At 38.3% G+C, this 23,390-nt stretch overlaps 1 protein-coding gene across 4 annotated transcripts in view; it reads right to left on the reverse strand.

The window, feature by feature from the left end:
- The window catches only part of plcl2 (phospholipase C like 2), a 48,727-nt gene that overhangs the window by 12,682 nt on the left and 12,655 nt on the right, over positions 1-23,390 (reverse strand). For all 4 annotated transcript variants that reach the window (XM_008431188.2, XM_008431189.2, XM_008431187.2 and 1 more), the window contains 3 exons: positions 10,794-13,274; positions 8,924-9,127; positions 1,956-2,031 (listed from right to left, as the gene is read on the reverse strand). In XM_008431188.2, the coding sequence (XP_008429410.1) occupies positions 1,956-2,031; positions 8,924-9,127; positions 10,794-13,274 (2,761 nt within the window). The remainder of the gene's footprint in view (positions 1-1,955; positions 2,032-8,923; positions 9,128-10,793; positions 13,275-23,390) is intronic.

The raw sequence follows: 23,390 nt of genomic DNA on the forward strand, positions 1-23,390 counted from the left end.
ACGCAACTGTGGCTGGTAATAAAAGCCTGAAGAAGGTTTGTTTATAATCTGGTTTCTATAGAAACGGCAAAAGCCAACGGATCTATAATAGAGCATTTATGGCAAGCTCTTTGTGTATTTTATATAAATTATCTTTCCATCAGGCACCACAACACGCTTTACAGACCCCATTAGGTTTTTAACAGCCATCACTGTGTGGTATAACCATGTAATTGATGTCTAGCTATGGATTATATCATTATATCAGTAACACTGCTGTTAGCTTAGACCTTTGAAAAGGAAACTGCAAAAAAACAAGATTTCTAATGGTTATATTTACAGAATGATGGCTCTGAAATTTAACTATGTTTTGATGCAGGTACTTTTAGACTCCATATGTACAGAATGTCATACAATAAAGAAAGTAAATCTTATTCCTTTGCATTGATACATGCTGTTGCTGTCTAGCTGCAAGAATAAAATGTTTAACCTTTGCTATACAGAGAGAATAACAATCGCAGCGGGATGTAGGTTTAAAAATTCCCATCAAACGTAATCCCTGGAAAAAAAGGAAATATCTGAAAAGGAGAAAAACTTTGGCTAGAGATTATCTGCAGTTATCTTAGTGCAGAGACAAAAGAAGAAAAGGAAGCTGAGTTATGGTATTGATGCTCTGTCATATCTTTTCAATCTAATGATTTATACAAGATTACTCAAACATTAAAGGGGCAGTAATGTATATTTTCCAGGCACGTGGTGTCATTTTATAGCATAATTGTAATGAAAATGCTGCATATGTCAAACACAAAAGAAATGTAGCTTTGCAGTTTGATTCCTTGATATTGGCCTCTGTCTCTTTAAGAAGCTCCTACTCTTTCCAACACTTATCACAACACATGCTAACTGCTGCTGACACTAGTCTGGAGGAGCCGAGTGAAGGAGACACTGGGGACTGCAGGCCCAAGGAGGAACTTTGTGGAAATAGGCGGCACCGTGCAAGGCCATTCTCAGTCATGCGTGAAAGAATCAAAGCAACACTCCAGATATGTTTTGATGAAGGAATAACTTTATAACATGATCTCAGTCAATTTCACATAATAAGCTCATCTAACCTTCTATGCTACTTGGATTTCACTGTGAAGAGTCACATAGGTGTTAAAATTGTTGTATAAATATACCCACAAACCCACATTAATCAACTTTTGAATAAAATTGTAATTACAGCTGGCAGGAATGTCCATCCAGCATGTTTCCTCAAGTCTCTGAACTGAATAAACCTTGTCCCTGACCTCACTAAGTCAATATGTCACAACAGGTTCAGAGATAAAAAACTTCACCTACATGCTCTATTACCAGGTTACTTTGTAATCCTCTGATCGAGGTCGGCACAAACAACTAGGTCAGCCTCTAATACAGCCCAAAGGAAGTAAAATGAAAATTATGGTCACGACATGCATGCCAGAGACTCTGTGTGGTGGGTTCATTAACCACTGCGACGTAAACATTTCACTTATTTTACTATGCTGCTCATTTCTGCAAAAGTGCACATTTACAAAGTCCTCGAGGTATAAAGTGTGCAAACCTCTTGGACTTGGGAACATAAGGTAGGAAATGACCAGAAGAGTCGTTCACATTTAGACAAATGTTTCTCACAGTCATGAAGCAGAAAGTTCTCATTTCTGCCATCTGTAGTGTCAAGCTAGCAGTTTGACTGTTTGCTGTTTTTTTTGTTTTTCTCCAGTTTGTTAGCACACTGTGTGTGAATCGGAGCTGAGCCAAATTTGATAAAACTCTTTGAGGTTACAACGTTTCTCTGGTTGGCTTGAGCAAACAGGAACAAAGGCTTGAGTTGCTTCCAGGTACTGAATGTTTTGTTTTTTTCTTTTAAGGTCAAGCAATCTAGTTTTAGCCAGAATCTGGATAGATTTACAAAAATGTATTAGCAAAGTTTTTTTTATTTATTTATTTTTTTTTACCTGCTTTCTGAGTTTGCAAAATCCTCTCATACACGCTGTCGGAGCTCTCCAGCAGGGTCTTGCTGGTCTGGATCATCTGAAAGGAAAAATAATCAAGCAATTTTAATAACTGCTTTTAAGAGAGGTGAACACTAAAGTCCCGCAGTAAATTGTGTTGCCTGGTGTTTTTCCCATTTATAGAGGGCCGGGAAAATAAGATGCTATTGCAGGGATGTCTTTTGGGCGAGGTCGCTTAACTGCATCTCTGCAAACCAAAATTAAAGGAAAGCACAGCAGAAGTAATTAGATTTTTTTTTTATATGAGGCTGTGTTGATTTCCTTCAAGCTGTGACTATTCCTCATTTTACGGAGAAAAATATAAATGGCAACCCCTCCGCTTGGCTTTAAACGGAAACGTTGATCATCACGGTTAACTGATGAAAACGCAAACATGTCACTTTGCTGCACATCATTAGCATGTTATCTGTGACAGAGCAGCTGTGAAGGAGGCTAAGTTTAGCTCCTCTGGTGCAACGCTCTGCCCTAATTGAGTGCACAGACTCTGCTGACCTGCAGACTGTCACAACTTTCATGATGATCTATTTACATATTAAAGAATTTCTTCTAAACAAGAATGCAGCCAGCAAAATATTCTGCTGAAAAGTGTTTCAGGAAGAGGTTAGAGAAGGAAGTGCAACCTGGGTAACAGGGAGAAAAATACAAAGCCTGAGGCGTCTTTCTTTTTTTTATTAGTCATCTGAGGGAACGGCTAAAATACGATATCAATCTTCCTACATGGTACCCAAGATGACATTTTTAGTAAAATGTTACTTCATTTCCAATGTCTATCCGATACAGGAGCGCTTGTCTTCGTATCACTATAGTAACATGTACTTGTGCAGTCCTGAAGAGCCCATCAAGGTCGTGTCAAAACGCAATGCTGCTCAGGTAGAAAACTGGATTTCACTGAAAAAAATTGGCCACGTACCAACTGATCTGATTGAAATGTGCAAATGTTCTCTTTCTTGGCGGCTCTAACTGCTGATTGGGTCAAATACTGAAATTTCAAATTCTAATCAAATACATTGAACAATAAACACATTTTCTGTCTATTCTGTTAATTCATCAACAAGGGTTGTCATCCCCCCCCTTCCCCCCCCAAAAAAAAATCAAACTTGGTAACAAAGACATTACTTTAAAACCTTTAAACACTTTTAATACTTTTTTCTGTCCCGTCACTTTTTTTGTACTTTTGCCCATTGTCTGGGCCAAGATTGTGTGCAACTTATAGGAAATAAAGGATGAAAAGAAAAGTATTTTTATGAATGTGTGTGTTTGTAACCAAACACACACATTTGTCAGCTTGTACTCGGGAGGGGGTCGGAGCTGTAATGAGGTTTCAGCTAGTTGCTTATTTTTAAACAGATATTGTTTAAAAGCTTATGCTGTCCAGCATGTTTAATACTTTTCTGTTGTAGATAAGCATTTACATTACTGCCACTGGTCTTATTAAATCCCTTGCAAACATAATAGTGTCCATCTTTAAGATGTTTCACTACTCATCCTTTGGCTATTTCTATTAAAGAGGCACAGAGTCTCTTCTCTGGATATACTTGCAAATTTTGAGAGTTAAACTTCCAGCACCAGCTTAGTGTTTTGAATGTCAGCCATCGTCGTTCTGGAACGCCAATGCATGGGAGGGGAGAGGCTCGGAGTCGGTGTGATGTTTTGAAGCAAAATGTTGAGGCTTTCCTGGAAAAACTGGTTAACTGTTCAGAACAGTTGGGACCACAGCGACTGAATTGATTTTAATGACATTTCTGATTGGTATCGGGGTAGAAAGTCCTGACCGGGACATTCAGAATAGACCTAGTACTAGAACCCAGGCATGTAAATGGTAAATGACAAAATATGTAATATTTACTTTTAATTTTGTAAAATAAAGTCCAGACATCAGCAATACCTCCAGTTTCAGACTTAGGCTAAATTTCCCTGCCACTATTCCTTTGCGTTTAATTCAGGAAGTGGTTCTGCTGCACAAACATGTGACTTCATACAAATATTTGTGTTGTGTAAGTGATACGGTGCTGCAGCACATTTTTATGCTCTTTAGGGACGACCAAAAGAGTCATGCCAAATTTACATGATTAATCAATCTATATTTATTTTAAATGTTCCAACTCTGTCATGCGAATATAATAGCAAAATATAAACTTCTTACGAAATAGTTGTCCAGAAATGCCAATTTTAATAAGAATCCTAATCATAGTGTTGCTGATGAGCAAAATGACTCAAAATAATCTTGTTCCCAAAGAATACATAAAACGCAAAGATGTAAATTAAAGTGTATTTCCTGTTTTATTCTTGTGACAATCTATTCTAACCTGAGAAATGCCTTTTTTCATATTTTGCTCTTTGTGAAGAAAAGAAGGGCATGCACAAAACTATGTATTTCAATGGCACACTGTTAAAAACAAATACCGGCATACGTGGTTACCAGAATTTTACCGTATAAATATGGATTTATACACTCTTTTATTTATACACTGTTAATGAAAGGACATATCAAAACATGCTCAGTGGACAAGTAAAACTTTTGGATATTCAAGGCAGCCAATTAATCATCTAGAAATACACATTTGAGAGTTTAAAAAAAATCTTTATTCAGGGTACTTCTCATCTCTTGCTAACTTAAATTTACATTTTCCAATAGTTTTCTGTCCTTCTTTGGATCCGTTTACAAAATGGAAACTATACACTAAATTACCAGCAGCTGTATCCTCTGGTGGCTTGTTAAAGAAAAACAGTCTGTCATCAACTAAAGCTGTGGCTTTTGTTGGTCTCTAATTAGTTACCCTCTCAGACACATTTAAAAAGGTTATAATAGGCTTTTTAATTTTTTTTCTCCTGTTTCTCTAATGACCTATTGTGCATGTAAAAGGTGTGTAAAGTTTCAAAGTCCACACCCAAGGGGTTATTATAATATACAGACAACAAAACTGCTGCAAGTTCCTACTTTGGACTCCAAAAAACAAAACTTAATAATGCTGGTTTTCAGCATCACCTCACCAATTAGAGCCACATCACTAACCTATTAAAAGTTTAGAAATTTAAACCTGGCATTAAAGATAATCAGCTGAGACAAAGAAAACATTTTCTGAAGACAAACAAACTCATCATCCTCTTTTCTCAATACATATTACAGCGTGTTTCCACAGCGTGTGGCCTGCTGCTGGGTGTTTTGCGTGGGGCAGACAGTTGCACAAGCCCAGTAACATGAATCACCGTGTTATTCTGCGAGCCGTAATGACAAAGTGCTTGTATATCTGCAGCTGCAGCACTTAGAAGCTGTGATTACCTTCCTGATGGGTCAAGAAATTACCGTCTTCACGGCACACGCAGCGCCTCAAATATATATAGAAGAGACATGTTTTTGAGTTAAGAGTGGATGAGGGTATATTTGGACACACAAAAACACCTCCTAACTACTGTGATCATGTGTGTTACAGTAATTACTTCCATGTTAGCTTGGTGATGCGTTTCTCTACACGAATAGAACATGTTACACACAGTCTGGATCTTACAAATTCAAGCAATTTAAAAAAAAAAAATAGTGGCTCAGGGTACAGAAAAATGGGTATTTGGTCATGTTTTTTCAGTCTGAACATTGGCTTTAACATAATTTTCTTGTTAGGCAAACCTCTAGATTTCAATTTAAATGCCTTACATTGATTGTAAATTAGTATCTCTAAAATGGTTGCCGACAAAATAGAAACTCCTTTCACTTATTTTAATATTTTTTATTCCACCAACCCTGTTCCAGGATTTAATCTGAGTTTGACTCTGGACAAGGTCCGTTTCTTTCACAGCTAAATTAACAAAATATGAGAAAAATAATCAGAAACTACTGATATATTGGGATTTCCAGGCATAACAATCTCTCAGGTTTAAGGAAACTGGTGTGAAAAATGGGAGTGTGTTGGATGAAACGCCTTGCTGGTGTGAGAGAGTTTGCTCTTTTTGCAGCATCAGTGTCTGAGGTGGATTTCAGTGCAGACACAATTTCCCAACACTAATTAATGCAGAATATCCTCATTAGTCATGTCTCAAAAACGCCAGTCTAGTGTTTTTTAAATTTTCATATTAAACTCATCTTACAACACCTCTGAGTGTATATAATCTCTGATCTGCACTGGTGAACGCCGATACAAGCAAGACGTAGGTCAGGTAACAAAAACGTGAGTGACTTTAGCAGCCAGTAAAACTGGAGCATACGTTTTCCAGAGGATAATTATCTGCAAACAAGCTCTGCTGCTGTTAGCCATACGTTCTTCGATGCCAATAATTAAACAATATTCACGGTCACTGCCATGACTCTTGCTTTGCAGGAATATGTTTGTTAGTGGGTCCAGATGGCGCTACCGTTTCTCAGCTCTGAAAGAATCTGGCCGCTGTCATCATGTTTTATCAATGTGTAAAGCAGAAGAGTAAGGGGTGCTGAAGAGGCAAGCTGTGAAATACTGAAAAGCATAAACATTAATCAAATTATTTAGAACCATGAGCTGCTATCCCACTGAGTGTAAGCATCTTTCTTTTTCTTTTTTTTTTAAGGAAAATAGGATACAAGTGAGAATCAGATTTTGTAGCAGTCGGGGTGTGAAAGCTCTCCTAGTTTCTATGGCACACTGAAACAAAAAACATAAAACTAGAGTTCCTATACATAAATTACAATAAATTCTCACACTCAAAGCTTTAAAGTTTCCTAACTTTCTCGGTTTAAACCTTGTAGCACATAAATACAGAGACCATTTGGCTGAGTTGTTATGTTTGTCCTTTAAAAACTATTAAAACAGATTGTATTCAAAAACAGAAATGAGGAAAGAAACCATCTCTCAAACCAAACAGAACAAAAAGTTTAACATTCAGGTCTTTAAAGACTTTAGAAATTCAATTATATTGTAATAATTAAATGGGCAATATGGAAAAAAAATGTAAACTGTTTTTTCCTTTGGATACTTATTTACCCCATAGACAATTTTCAGCTTGATTAATTCAATTCCAATTTATTTAATAAAGGACAGCACATTAAGCAAATTATGTAAGGTGATTTGGGTCAAAATTTGAAAAATCAGATGTTTTTCTGGTCAGTGAAGGCATCATACTCAGAACTGCCTGGACTGAATACAACAGTCTTCAGTGGTGACTCTGTGAAAGAGTGAAGAATCATTGAGATGCTGCTTAAATGGAGGTGTAAAAAGGAAACCGCAACATATTGAGAAATATCTGTGGTTAATTCAGACTGCGACAGAGCAGGAGAGAGCAAGACTTTCAGCAGATAACAGGAAGGCTAAACATGTTACAGGAAAGTTGCTTTGTTCTATCATTAGTCTTAAAATGCTGATTTTTAGAAAATAGTTGAAGAAAATTTTTTCTCTAAGATTTACACAGACTTTTTTGCTAAAACAATTTAAATATCTAATTTAAGTTGCTAAAGCCAATTTAACATGCTGTCTGTAGTGATTTCATTTGTAAAACCCTGTTTGTTTTTTTATGACTGCAGCCAAATATTTACAAAAACAGGGATCAGAAATTGGCCACAAAATGATTATCAGTGTTTCTCTAATCCAAATCAGCAAAACGCTGAAACCAAAATTCATATTTTTCAACATTTCTGGGGGTAAATATACATAATTTACTTAGTGGTTGTTTCACTGTCAAATTCCGATCTCTGCTAATTACCAGGGCCTCCAACTTTCCAGCACTCAAATTCTTCCATAATTTATTTGACGTGTTTCCATAAACAGCAGTCGTATTGTCACCACAGAAGCCAATTACCCAAGCTTTCAATTCAAGAGTAAACCAAGCCACCTTAAGCGGCCTGCATCTGGGTCATTTCAACATGGTTCCTCTTTAAACGCACTCAGGGTTGAGTCCCAAAGAGTAAAAGTGATGCAAAAATAGCCCAGGCAAGTAAAGATAACACCTAATTGTGTTGCTGTGTAATTGTTCCATAATTTTACCGGTTGCCTACAGAACTGCTCTCAGCCAATTGTCATGTGAGAAACGTCTAAACACTTTTACTTAAACTGACAGAAAATTAACATTTGTTTTTGTTTTAGAAGATGAATAAAGCAAGCAGTGTGTAAATTGAATAAAAAGAGCAGAAGGAACATCATCTTCATGCAATATTATACAAAAAGTAGTTTGTTTTTTAATCTTCTGGACCAGCTTACCGAACCACATCGACCCGTAAACGAGGCATTAAGGTCCCACCACAACATTTCAGTCAGGTTAACATCTGCACTATGACTGAGTTAAGAAAAACTTCATCACTGTTTAATAAATACGCTGTATGAACTGTGTTGTGTTTTAGGTTGGTTTTATGACCCAATAAAGCAAATGCATCGTTTTTTAAAGAAATATTTAATGCATGAAAAACATAATACCCAGAACAGGATGTACGTCTTATAAATAAAAGTATTTCAGGAATTAAAATTCTTTAAAAAAAAATTATAATCAGACTTGACAATTTATGAAAGTAAACATGCTTGGATTAGATGTTAGTTGTCTGCCTGTTTTGTTCGTTTTAATGTTCTTTTCACTCACTATGAGCCAGAAGAACATGTTCTGCTAACTGTAATGATATTTGCAATGGCCTCAGTGGCACGTTGCATAACTTTTCAACATTGATTGTATTACTTAACAGAGTTCCAACCCTATTACCTAATCACTTCGGCATGTCCCTGTTATATCAAGTAAAGTCAAGATATCGATCTAATCAGAGTCGAAGTTGGTTTGCTGAGGTGAAAAGAAGCTATTGATTGGGAAATGTATACATAACCAAATTACATTTTTTCTTTCTCCGGTACTTGCAGAGCAAACAAGAAGAGGGAATTATTTTTGTTTCTCCATTTTAATAAACTCCTAAATTCTTCAGGGATGTGAGTCTGAGCTGATGTAATGGGCTGTTTTTCCTGACCATTACTCACCATGTCGTAGGAGGTGACGACCTTTTTCAGGACCTCTGGGAGCAGGCCTTGGAGCTCCAGGTTGGGGTACGGGTCAGAGAGGTTAAACACCAGGAGCGGGCTGTTGTCGGGTCCTGTCAGCCGAGGGGAAAGGGCCAAGATGCACTGCTTCAGGTTGGCCACGGCTGAAAGGCCGCAGAGCTCCTTAAAGGACACTATGGCATTCTAGGTTGAGACAAATTGCAAATTAAATGCGCTTAGTTACGAAAACAAAGCAAAATCTAATGCAAAACATGTAATCTTTTATTCCTGCAGGGTAAAATCTTTATTTCACAGGCATTAAAAGCTGAAACCAGGCCTCCAGAGATGAGCTCAGTGACAGAGGGAGAGGCTGGAAGCCGTCATCGCCTGTGTCGCTTGTGAGAACTTTCATTTTGGCACTTGTTAGCTGCTCCAAAGCACCCAATCCTTCTGAACTGACACAAGCATCAAGTGGAAATGAAACATACACCCACGAAAACCCTAAGCTTCCTGTGAAAGGCCAAAATTAACCCTAGCATAAACAACCGCAGGGACAAACTGTGAGGGAGCGATCAAGATGTGTTAGTCTCATGGCTGCTGGCTTGTTATCGCACAATGCAGCAATATAAACAGGAGGCCCAACGTACAGACCGATGTAACGCCTGCAGGAACAAAACACGATGCTCAACACATTGTGGCTGGACGTCCGACTCCGCTTTTCTCCTCCAGCTTTACATTCCTATACAGATTCTTAATAAATTGTATGGGAACATGTTTATGTGGTTATACTTTTGTATTTCTTCAATTAAACTTCAGTCAAAAGAGAAACTAACGTTAGCATTTCCAATAAGGGCCAATTTAACTGCACAAACTTAATTCAGTCAGGATTAGTGGTGGTGCCGTTAAACATAAGCTACTGGATCCCAAACAGGAAATGGTTTTCCACAGGGGGAACATTTCCAGCACTGTTAAACTGGTTGATTATTTTCTTAATATGCTATTAATAATATCAAGTTGGTTTGCTGCTTGAAAAGATGCTGCAGTGATGCTTTGAGCTGTTACATCCTTTACTCTAATGCATACAAGGCTTGTTTTTTCACACATTTATGTCATACAGAGATGGTACTTAAATGATTTCGTCATTATGAAAATAAAACTATCCAAATCAACCTAGCTTTGGGTTGAAAGTATCGGCTCCTTTTTAAATCATGACTTTTCCATTTCTTTAAACATTTTTGACCATTCTTCTTTGGAAAATAGCTTATATTTATTCAGACTGAATAGATGGCAATCGCTAATGTATCAACTTAAAAAATTTGACACAAATTCTCAATTTTCACAACAGATTTCCTAGTCCGCTCTGTTAGTTTAGGACGTAAACTGTCATGATGTTTGGCAGATGTGTCTTTGTAGGTTTGCAGTAGTGCTGTGTGGTTTCCATGTTGGGATGATGTATTTAATAATTATGTTCAAAGCTTGGGATATTGATTTGAATGCAAAGAATGAGAAGTGAATAAATAAGTCCAAAAATAAACACATTTCTGGATATAATATGATCAAAAGATTATGAATTATATGACAAACATTCAGACCATCAGTTCTTTATAGAATTGGAAATAAAACATGAGTGTTCCGCATTTTAAATATGAGACTGAACTAGATATGCATACAATTACACATAAAGATTATGTTTAAAAAAGGTAAAACATAAATTATTCACATGAAATAGACAAAAATATAGCTCAAGACAGATTACTTAAAGTTGTCAACCCTTTATGTCAATCATCTTGTTCATCTGACTAAATGATGAACATACATCAGGTCCAGGGAGTTCTTGGTAAGACACAAAAGTCTCATTGAGTTGTCTTACCTGCATGTTTTCTCGGAGGTCGGTGGCCTCTCTGAGTGGCAACAGGGCTGTTTTAAAGACCTCATCGACGGCCTTGATCTGCAGCACTCTCATACTAGCGTACTCTCTGCTCTTCTTGCCTTTCCTTACTGACAATCCCCTTTTGTGTGGCTTTCCTCCACCTCTTCGATTGGTTATGGCAACATGGACAAAAAGCAAAGTATGAGGCAGCAACTCTCCTGTCAGAGACTGCAGCGGTACGTGGCGGAAACCAGGTTGGAGACACTCAAAGGGGATCGTATACTGGCCAATAAACTCATCCCCAATATAGTCATCGTCTAGAACCACGAAGCGCACCATTGCGAGCTCAGGAAGGTTTATCTGAAACTCAAAGCTCTCATCAAATAGTGGGTAGTCCCCATTTTGGTGGACTGTTTTAGTCCTCTGCTCTGCACAGTCTGCAGGAATGCCGTGTATTTCCACGTACACGTATGGGTCCACCACGTCTCCCTTGGCACCGGAGCCTTTCGGTTTGGGGAAATTTTGTCCGCTGATTATCTTGATGTGCAAGAGCTGTGGAGAAACCCCAGGCACTGAATCTTTTGTGTTGGCACTGAAATATGAGACCTGCTCCCTCATGATGGCCGGTCGGAGAACGTAACCACTGTTGCCATTCTGACGGAACCAGCCGATGTTCAAATCCATCATCAGCCCAGGAGTCTGATAGTTCATGGCTACAATCTGGCAGCCGCACTTCCAGAAGTCTTGTGGATTCATGTTGCTAGAGTCGATCCGCATTGGGCTCGGGTAAACTCGTGCAAGAAACTTCTTGTTGTAGTTGACAAAGTCCCCAGGGAAATCACACGCACAGCGAGTGGCAAACACCTCATTGAAAGAGCAGAGCTCCCAGGGTTTCTGCTTCTGGAAAGATGTTGGAAAGTCTTTGAACTCCACAGATTTACACAGCGTCACCAGATCAGAAAGGTCCTTAAGCAGCGGGATCTTTTTGGGTGCATTAGTCTGCTGCTCTGTGGACTCGATGCTCATCCTCTGAGACATCTCTGCCCCCTCGTCCTCGTCCGTCACTTCTCCTTCTGAAGCAGTGCAGTTTGTATCCAACTTCTTACCCTTCAGCAGGATCTTTCCTTTCAGCTCAGATGGAGATGGGAGGTAACAGTCCTCGAGTTTTGGAGAATCTACGTGGATCCTGTCTCCAAGGATCTTCTTCAGATGCTGAAACATGACTTTCTGCTGCTTTACAGAGCAATGGTTTTCCAAACACAAAATCAGAGGAAACTCGGAGGCAACAAAGGCATACTTATTAATGACATCTATGACGCTGCGGAAAACAATCTGTGAAGTCATTGTGTGACCAGTATAGATGACGGGCTCGTTATCAGACCCGTCCCATACGTCCAGCTCCACACAGCGACAACCCATCTTCAGAGCACGGATGTACCCCGTCACATCTGAAGGACCTCTGAATTGATCCTCTATCAGATACGTGTTGTGGGATGCATTGATGTAGTAGTGGGACAGAGGCTGGGTCATGTCTTGGCAAATGGATTTGTGCTCAGGGTCAAATATGTGGCACTCTGCAGACATAAGATAGTTGGAGAACCCATCAAGAGAGAGCCATCCCTTTAGCCGACCCTCTTTGGATGGTTCATACTTGTGAATGACATTTAAGCTGGTGTCTTCACTGACCTGAGCCATTCCCTGCTCTGCCTCCAGAAATATCATTAAGTCCTTAGTATCGAGAAACTCCTTATTACTGGAAAACTGAACAAAAAGAAAATAAATCTCTGGTCTTGTGCAAAGGTCATGAAAGACTTCTGCAAACTCTTCTTTTGTCACATCAGACCCACTTTTATCTTGAGCTTTGTGGAGCTCCTTGAACTTTAGTTCTATTTTCACATTTTTAAGTCCCGGGTTTAGTTTCTTTATTAGCTGCACGGCAGCACATATTGCTATCTGTTTGTTGTGGTTAACGTCGTCTTCATCGAAGAGGTCGCTTAACCAAGATGAGCGCAAGTTGTTCTGGCTGCTCTCGATCATATTCAAGGTATGCTTCCCATAAGAGATCAGGTACCTCAGACCAGTCACCCATATGTTGGCTACATCTGCTGTGTTTGCCACCAAGTCCAGGGACTCGTAATTCTCCCCAAAGATGATTGAAAAAGCACAATCCTCTGATATCTGGTCATAGGTGCCATTAGTTCTAAAAGTTTCTGTATTCTTGCCTGTCCGGACCTCCTTGATGGACTTCACGTCTATCTTTGCCTTTTCAGACTCCTTCTTCGTTGGCTCCCACCTCAATGATTGCATGTCGGCGTCAAGAAGAAAGTAGCGGTGGTAAACGCGTGAATTGGATCGCACTTTTTTCAGCTCCGAGCCATCTACCATGGCATTGATGCAGTCGCTGACTCTGCTAATCTTCTTCTCAGTGGGCATGCTGCTGAATGAGACGGTCTTCTTTCTTTCTTTTCGTTGTCTTCCATCCTGTAAAGAGAGAGACATACTGTAAATAAGTCAATTCATGCCTAGCACTGTCACCAGATGCTTTAAAATTGGACTCTACAGTGTTTTAGATATCATTTATGTCCTTATCCCTTTATTCCTGTACAACACAAGTTTAAATTAGTTCATGATATGAGACACATTTTCATTGGCATCAGCCAATATTTGCTATCAAGGTGCTTCAAGGTTTTAAAAAATATACTTTTGAAAACCCCAAAATTTCTTTATTAGGTTCCTATAAGCAACATACAGAAACGACAAAACTCAACTCTGTCCCTGCCTCACCTGGTGCTGTGCCTTTGAGCCACAGTCAGCTGCCTAAAAGACCAATTCACCTGTTTGGAAAACGTTTTCATTCATAATAAACATGGATATTTATGGCCTGCAAAATCAAAGGGCATTATCCATCACACTTACTAGGTAATGGCATTTTAAAACTACACTTGGCAAACTATGAGCAGCATGTCTGTTGTGCAGCCAAGTGTTGGTTCTACCTGTACAGAAAGTCTGATTAACGAAGCAGTTAATAGCAGCTTGTTATATTACTTTATTTTCTGCACAATAGACACTTGAAAACTACTACATTTTGAGGGTGTTGTTTAAATAGTAATGTGGCAACATACATTTTATGAAGTAGCCTCCAAATGAACCATTGGACTCTTTGGACAGATGTGACTAAAGTACAGATGTCTGGCTGTCATGTATTGTGTGATGTTAGGAGAAAACCAAAGATCAGTATATTGCATTAGAACAAACACTTCATACTAACAGTAAAGTGCAGTAGTGTAGGGGTAATGCTTTGGGCTTGTTTTTGCAGCCGCGGGACCTCGGCACTTCTTTCAAGGTGCAGCTCTGTTATATCACTTTCAAGAGTCGACTTTGATTTGGTTGATTTACATCTTTGCACGCCTGAATGCTTCCTGATTACCGAACAGGAAGCAGGAGATCAGGCGCGTTTGGCTCAGCTGGTGGACACATCTGTTCTCAACTCCAGTTTACTTTCACTTTCAGTTAATTTGTAAGACAACTGCTGTCAGTGAGCCAAACAGGTTTGTTAAATTAAACTGGTTTGTGTCTCCTGTCATCTATGCAGTTGTTTATTTTAGTGAATTTAAGCCGTTTTTACCTGTAAGCATATGCCCCTCTTATTGGTTATCTGCAGTCAAAACAGACTGTCTACTGGATAATCTTACAGTAGGGAGGATGTTTATGTGGATAAATATTTCAAACACTGCAATTTTGTTGCACAGATGAACAAAAAAGTCTAAATGACAAAACTGCAACAATTTAAGAAAGTCAAAATACTTTTTCATGATAAAATGAGCCTAAATGTTTGGAAGAGAGAGTTTTAAAAACACCAAATGCAACATATTGAGAACAAATTGTCCAAATCACAATCAGTAAGGCAACAGTTTCACCAGTCATTATGGATGCGTTTCTTATCAGTTTGGAAAATTATCGACTTTGGTAGAACACAGCGGCTTCAGTAGTGTGACTTTTGTAAAGCTACTGTTTTCACTTCGGTCCTCAATTTTTTTGATTTAATAATGAAATAGTTCCAATGTTTTTTTTTTTTCTTTTTTTTGTTTCATAAATTGTCATTATTCTCAAAAATAAAATGTTGTCTTTATAATCAAATTTTGACGTTTCATAAAACGGACCAGGAAAAAAAAAAAGCTAAGAAAAATGAACCCTGATACTCCATTACAGAAAACATATGACAAACTGACCACAAAAAGTATAAATAATACATTTTGAAGACCGCACTAATTTAACAGGATAGACTGGGGAAAAGAATAACTCTGGGGAAACATGTGAACTTGCTGAATAAGAACATAGGGTTGTAAAGCAGAAAAATCCAGCTCCGTGTGCAATTCTGCTCACTGTAATTAGGTTTAGGCAGCTCCTCCTGCTACCTCCTGCAACGAGTCTGCAGCTCGCTCACCACATTTTCAATTCTCTCAAGTTGGGCCTTGCACGTTACATTGTCCTGCCTGGTTTCCGTTTGTTCCTGCTGAATATTTTCTCTTTCGAACTCACAGCACCTACTCTGCAGGGTTGACTTAAGGTAGCTGTCGCTGCTTGTTATGGAGATACAACAGGGAATATCCCCCAGGAGAGCGTCGCCCACTCGAATCCAGCAGACGGATGTTGATAATGTTTTTTTTAACCGCATCAACACCATTTTACATTCTGGACTCTTAACACCTGTTTTGCACATTCTGACAATCCCATTTAGCCATAATGTGTGGGGCCTAATGGAGCTGGTTGATACCAAAGGAATCTATTATCCATGATGTCGGGATAAAAATAGCCTGTGCTGCTCTCCAGCAGAAACCCTTGATCTTATTGTCTTTGGGGAGCGCTCAGACCCTTCCAGATTCACATGTAATTAGAATCAGATGTTGACTCTTTATATACTGCAGGACTACGACTTCAATGTTTTCTTCCTTTAACCTTGCACACTTAAAAACTCTATCTGACAATGTTAACGATTATAAATTTGACTCGTCTGCTTACTGTTTCCCCTGTGATCTCTGTGCGCAGTCATTACTCAGCAGCTCCTGCCAGAGGCACACAGGGATCTGCTGCGCTGTGGTGCACTCTGCTTATACTTCTTTGTTAAACACCAATACAATTAACAGGGTTTTGACTGGAGGAGAGCGTAAACCAGCTTGGCTTAAAACAACCTTTTAGAAATGGTGGTAAAAGTCATGTTTTAATGTCTTTTTAATGTAGTCCTGGAGAACAAAGACTGAAAAAATGAAAACCACTGATGGGGAGTCAACAAATCTCTCTGTCTTTTAGACTTTCTGCAACTTCATTGTGCAGAGGAGCAGCTTAAATGTCAATGCATGACTGCAGATAATCCTCATCAACAGAGAAAAGGATGAGGAAGTTTTGTCTTCATGGCAACGCTGAGCTGTGGTCACAGAGTGTTATTTAAGGCATACTTCAGGATTTCCTTTAGCCAGTAAAAAAAAATCCAAACAATTGTGCATACACAGTTTTTTTTTTCTTTTTTTCTTTTGACTTAACGTTTGCATGAGTGGAAGAATACTTCTTATGTAACAGTCTCTTTTTGGTCGGGTGGTAGAAGGTGTTCTCTGCAGTTTTAGTCCTAAAATGGTGTTTAAAATACAAGATACGCTCAATCGGAAAAAAATATTATTAGCTTCACCAGATAGAAGTTTCACAGGGAACAGAGTCTTCCATCTAGACCAAATAGACCTTATCTATTCATCTCTTTACCACTAAATTACCTTCTGACAGAGCTATAAACAACTATTGAAGAGTTTAATATTTTACAGTGTCTTTACATGAGTTGTTTATGGGTTATAAGCATGTTATGAGTTCTATGAGGACAAGCTGAAAAAAGTATTTCATAACTGAAGAATTGCAGAACGAGTGAGAACATGTTTTGTCAGAGGTATCGATCAAACTCTGTGGTTACACACAGTCCACACAAAGAACACTTTGTATTATTTCAAATTGCGGGCAAAAATACATTCACTCATCCATCATTTCTGTAATAGAAGAGTACCTTATTCTTTGATGATGCAATAGTTAATAATTGCACTATGATTGAGATTTTGCTTGTCAAATATTTAGACTTTCTGCTGTTTCACAACAACACACACAAATTCTAGAATCTTGTATTTAATTTATGACTGAATAAATTATTTTGTCGTTTTTTTGCAGCCAAACCAAATGTCCTAATAAAGATCCAAACCATATCTGATTAAAAACATGTCAACACCAACTCAAAATCAATGCAAAAAGACAATGTGTAATGAAGAAGTGAGTAATCTGTCAGTATAAGTATCACTATTCATTCTTCCAGACAGCCACGTTTTTCCCCCACCAACCATTTTACCCAAATGGTAAAATGTGCTCTGATGCTATCAAATCTAATGAAATAGTGCTTAATCTGAAATGTAAATAGTTTTGTGTCTTTTTAATGACATCTCATTCAAAATGTGTAAATTCACATTTTGCACCAGCAAGGCTAACGTTAGCACGTTGCTCTGTTTTGATACGACTCAAAAATTTGCCTCAGAAATTTTTTTACAATAAAGTTTTGCTGCAACCAAAAATTATTATAAATTATAATTATAGATAACAAAAATGACATAGAATTATAGCTTTTACAAAAATGGGCAAAAATATTCATACCCAAATATAATGTTCTTTAAAGTATATTTAAAACCATCAGTAGAAGAAAAAATGATATTTGAGCAACAATATGATTTTTTTCATAATAAAAATCACACAATCAGTCTACCCAGGTTCTATTTTTAGTGCAATTATTCACTGTATGTTTGCTGGCTGACATGTACAGAGTGAGAGGAAGGGTAAGAAATGACTATACAAGATGAAGGAAATAAAAAAGTAGAAGTATTTCCAACTGCTGACGGATCCCAAAAGGGACTCTGAATCCCCTAATGGAGTGAAAATCACATTATTCTGGCTCAATGAGCAGTTATGAACAGATCACATGGGACCCATCACTCTTTGCTCTACTGTTCCAACTACGCCATCATCAACTGTAATGACCTGAATTACGCTGCACCATACATTAGCTTTTAAGTTCTGCTTTGACTGCTGATGGTAACGTAAATCAAAAGAAGCGATGTTACTAGAAATATGTAGTGCACAATAAATAAGGGTGAAGTGCGTGTGCTGCTGTCTGAATCATCTTCTAAAGCTGCTGTAGATGACAAAGGTGGCAATACATTTTCCTCTAGTACAAGTTGAAAAACAGGCCAAGGATATGAATAAGCTCACACGTCTCCCAAGATATTAACATTCAAATTCCACGTCTGCAGGTTTGGATGTTCACGTCTAAAGATGAAGGTTTGCTGCACATTTCTCATGTCAAACCTTTATCCTTTTCCAGACTCAAATCACAGAGCTCTAAATTCTAGCATGGAAGCAGCAAACGCAGCGAGGAAGGAAGGTTGGGAGAACAAACCAAAAGTCATATTGCAGAATAAAACACAGAAGAAAGAAGGAATGAAGTGAGAAAGCTAGGAAGGGAGGAACAAATGAAAGAAAAAAGAAAGGAAGCTGCAAACAAAAGATGAAAGGTCTGGTGCACAAATGGATGGATAAACAGACAGACTGACAGATTTCTGAGCATAGCTTTTACACCATCAGGTAGGGAATGAAGTCTGAAAATAAAATGATTATATTCTTCCATACCTGTAAAAACGTAAATCAAATGCAACGGCAAAGGCACTCTTAAAAGCTGGATAATCAAAACTTAAGGAAATGCTAAACAGCTTTAGAGTCTAAACAGTTTTATCTTGGAGAAAATGACTGCAACTCAAATGTCTTCTGATGTGAACCAAGGTTAAAATCCAAGATGTGGCTTCACACATGAGGTTACACACAGGTTACAAAAAAAGCCACTTCTGTCCCCAAAAAAGCCAAGAACCCAATGAAATCCTGCAGGATGTCCAAATGTAGTAAACAATAGACTGGTGTGAAAGTTATTTTCCCAGATGAATCTTTCTGTGGATTTGCTGCAGCCTTTTTAGAGAAGAAAAAAAAGCATCCAGATATCCTGCATTTAGGGTTTCTTCAAATCCAGGGCAGTCTGTTTCCTTTGCAGAAAAACACTGCTGTGGACAAAGATTTGGATCAATGTTTTGGTGGTCTGGATTTTCCCAGTGCTTGTCACATTGCACAAAAGATTTTTTTAAAAAAACACTGAAATGAACCTTTAATAGGGAAGCTTCACAGATCTTAAACCTAATGGGAGTCTGAAACCAGTTGTCAAAAAAGATGGAATAAACTTCAGTAGCTAGTAATACAAGAACTGGTCACAATTAATCAAAATCTGGGCCAAACAGTAATATCACTGGAACAATGGAAGCCATCCTTTTACATACAATTGATGGAAGACATATGAAACTTCTGACGGCATTTTTTTTCTTCATTGTACCATAGAAAAATTATATATAAATGCTGACTCCACAAAACTATGTCCCAGTGAATGTCTGACCCAGATTTGAAGAAAAGTTCCTAAACATTCACGAGTTTAAAGCAGATTTTCTGCCTTCATCACGTCTCGAGCTACAATGTCGGAAGCACATGAGCGCAGTGAGTCATACAGAAACCAACTTATGAAACCAAAGACGAACAAACGCACCAAAGGACGGTTGTGGTCAAACTGATGATGCGTGACATCACTAACTTACACTGTTGATACAGAATAACAAAATGCCACCAGGTTGTCAAGGCCAAAAGGGTTCGCTCCAACAAGAACCACAAGATTTAAATGATTGGCGATGTAGTGTTCAATGAAAGTAAATATGCCAGTTTCCTGTTAACACACAGTAATTAATAGTTTCAATATAACAAGTGAATCTCTATTCTATTCACTCCAACACTTAGAGAATGACGACTAAATCAGACTTCAGTCTGTGTTCAGTAAGTGAACTGATGACAATCTGAAAATGAATGACTGAACTGTTGACCTGGTGACTGATAGTCAATTTGTTTAACTTTTTAAAACTTCATGAATTTATTTTCCCTTTAACATCTTTTGAACTACTTGAAGCTACTGAGATGCATTTAATTTCTGTACTTCCAAAAAACCCTCTGCAATCTATTTGCTATGACCATAGTAATATGCACTACTCTGGCTTCCCTGTTTTTGGTTTTATCAGCATTATCTAAAATGTTTGATTTTGATATAGTATTAATAGCATGCATTTAAAATTCAATAATCCCCCAGGGGAAGTTTTCTGTCTGGCTGAAATGAACGTTGTGGGACTTTCTGGTTCCCCAGCTGAGGAGTCGGATCCCAGAGGAGTTTACACCTGGTACAAACCCAGCTGCTTCTCTGTGCCATTTCATAAAGATCGACTCATGTGAAAATATCATGAACTTCAGAAGACTTCAAATTGGGAAGAAAAAAAGAGCTAATTTCACCAATTTCTAAAATAAGACATTTTAAAAGCTATTAAGCCGATGCAGTTCGACAAACATCCACTGATCAGCGTTTTTAAAGTGAAGTATTGTGCTAATTTCATTTTTTACATTACGTTGTAATGTAAAAAATGGTCATGCAATGTGTGGTCACGCAATGTGCTGCTGATTTACAGTGGCGCAGTTGGTAGAGCTGTTGCCTTGCAGCAAGAAGGTTCTGGGTTCAATTCCCGGCCCCGGTCTTTCTGCATGGAGTTTGCATGTTCTCCCTGTGGTTTTCTCCGGGTACTCCGGTTTCCTCCCACAGTCCAAAAACATGACTGTCAGGTTAATTGGCCTCTCCAAATTGTCTCTAGGTGTGAGTGTGTGTGTGTGTGTGTGTGCATGGTTGTGTGTCCTGTGTGTCTCTGTGTTGCCCTGCGACAGACTGRCGACCTGTCCAGGGTGAACCCCGCCTCTCACCCGGAACGTTAGCTGGAGATGGGCACCAGCACCCCTCCCGACCCCATTAAGGGACAAGGGTGCAAGAAAATGGATGGATGGATGGATGTAATGTAAAAAGTGGTCATGCAATGTGCTGCTGATTTACCCAGGCTTCGCCTTGGGGCTTCAGTCCACACCAGGACTCACCTATAGAGCACCCCTCCCTCATTAAGCTCCTTCAGACTAGCAGCAGCAATTAGCAAACACCTGGTGAAACTGTGTGTCTGATGAAACTTCAACACTCCTAGGAAGTGTTGTAAATGGGATCAACGGTTGGCACGAAGAAGCACTGTTGTGATGCTGTCCTGAAGGGGGAAGTGTCAGGAAGGGTAGGAGGTTCTTAAAGAGGCACAGGCCAATTTTAAAGCATGGGAAGTTAAGTTTATTTTTAAGTTTATACATATGCAGCATTTACATAACAGCTGGAGTAACTTAATTACTTAACTGTGCTTTAAAATGGTACCATGTGCCTGGAAAATACATAACACCCCCACTTTAACTACCCAGCAAAAACCTATTACTCTACTGTCTCTCTATTACAAAATCATCTTCAGTTTACCTTTTGTTTCTCCAGATTTTCCAAGTCTCAAGCTTTTAAATGTTAAAACAATGTTTATGTACCTGCTTCCAGGGAATAATTAAGAAAACTCAACTATGTCATAACCTTGTTTAAAATTCAATATTCATGGCCTTTAATCACAGTATTTACAAAGTACATGCCGATGTATGAGAGCAAATGTCATTTACTGTTTCTTTAATGTCTCCTCTGAGTTCACTGCAGTGTGAGCAGAGTTTAAACAATAGATCTCATTGAACAGCTCCAGCAGGCTGTTTAGTTATAAATACAGCTTCTGCAGCTTTGGCGCAACTTTACTTGGTGATGTCAAGGCAAGGACGTAGATGTGGATGCAAGCAAGAAACTGAAAACAAAAAGTATAATCACTATCTGTACCTTCTGCAGAAATAAGTTGCAAGGAAGAAACTCAACAATTACTCAACTAATACTTTAAGCTGAAAGCATTGACCAACCAGTACCAAGTTAGTGGGTGTTGCAACAATGATCCCAAACTTTGTGTCAAAACTGGGCTTGGATTTGTGTTTACATTAAGATTCTGGGCTGTGTTTAAAAGATAAATAAAACCAACCAGTTCAAATGAATCAATTATACCAACAAGAACAGTTGAATTAACTCAGATAATGCCAGAAGCTTGTTTGCTTGCTTAAAAAAAAGCCTAAATTGTAAACTTGTGTACCAAATTCTTGTTTTTTGAAGTTATTGCCACTGGACATTGCACAATAATCTCACTGTGGAAAAATATTGTTCAACTAAATATTTGAAAAAAGGACTTATACATTCTAATGTTAAGTGGACATAAACTGTACAAGAGTAAAATGTTCAATGTCACTACAGCCATAGATGCTTCTTTTGATTATTTTTATTACATGAAGCATCTTTCAGAGAGGGATCATTTGTTGATATAAGTGCATATTGACTTATTCGCCAGCATAAAAATACTTTAACACAGGGACAAGTATCTCTTCAGCCAGGAGTAAAATCTATACAACATTGAATATTTTTTAAGAGGTTAAAAGATGGTTTACAGCAGATGTATATTTCCCAGTGTGCTCTGCAATAAACGCTTTTAGGTTTTACTGCTGCTCAAATGTTAACAAAGAGAGCGGAAAGAACGGTCAGACCAGTGACTGGAATCGGTGCGGCTAAATATGTTAAGACATCCATGACGAGGACAAGCTGAACATCGAGTGAGTCAGAAAACTCACACTTCATTACCTGCCAGATACATGCAGTTTCTTTGTCAACACTGAGTCAATGCTGTATCAACTTGACTGATTCGTGCGCTGAGCCAGGTAGTTAGCCGGCTGCAGGGATATCAGCCAGAAATACAGAACTGAGACGAGAGAAAATTACCTGATCGATATAACTACAATCATTGAATGCTTCCTTTACGATTAGTAGACCGTTTATTGGAGGTAAAGCAGGTCTAGCTCAGTTGTTAACGTCAAAAAATGAATCTTCTTAAATGATGCTTGGCAACATCTCTAGTGTGTGTTTAATGTATTTTAAAAAGTAGTTGAACAGCAAGTGTCTGTGTGAAGTACTTGCCCAATACATTATTGGGCTAATTCTAGTTTAGATGAACATACAAACACTCAACTCACCACATTCTTGTCAACGGTAAAACTGTCAGAAGTTTTGAACCAGAAATCTTATTAAACCATCATTACTGGTGTGGCTGTATGTACCGTTTGAACTTTCACTCTGTTATTATTAGACTTTATGAGTTAAGTAATTGTTGAGATCCAGGGAAATCTCCATGTCATTGTATGAATCTTTCATACTGTAAACCAAACATTTTTTTATATTTCAACACATATCTTCAAAAGAAACGTATTGTAACCGTATGGGAGCTAAAAATGAATATGTTCTTAAGAACAATAACGCATCCAACATGTGTACCAACACTGCTCCTACATGCTGTCCAAACTGCTATGCAAAAAAGTTGCATAAAAGTTCAGGCTGTGATCCGTGCATGGGTAGCATCTTGTATTGATTATCCTTTTAAAAATATCCCATAGCAATTCTAGACCACGCAAATGCAGCTCATACACCGTCAGACCAAAATGTAGCTAAAAATACATTTTGCATCCATGAGA

The sequence above is a fragment of the Poecilia reticulata genome, linkage group LG16, assembly GCF_000633615.1.
Source record: "Poecilia reticulata strain Guanapo linkage group LG16, Guppy_female_1.0+MT, whole genome shotgun sequence".
Taxonomy (NCBI): domain Eukaryota; kingdom Metazoa; phylum Chordata; class Actinopteri; order Cyprinodontiformes; family Poeciliidae; genus Poecilia; species Poecilia reticulata.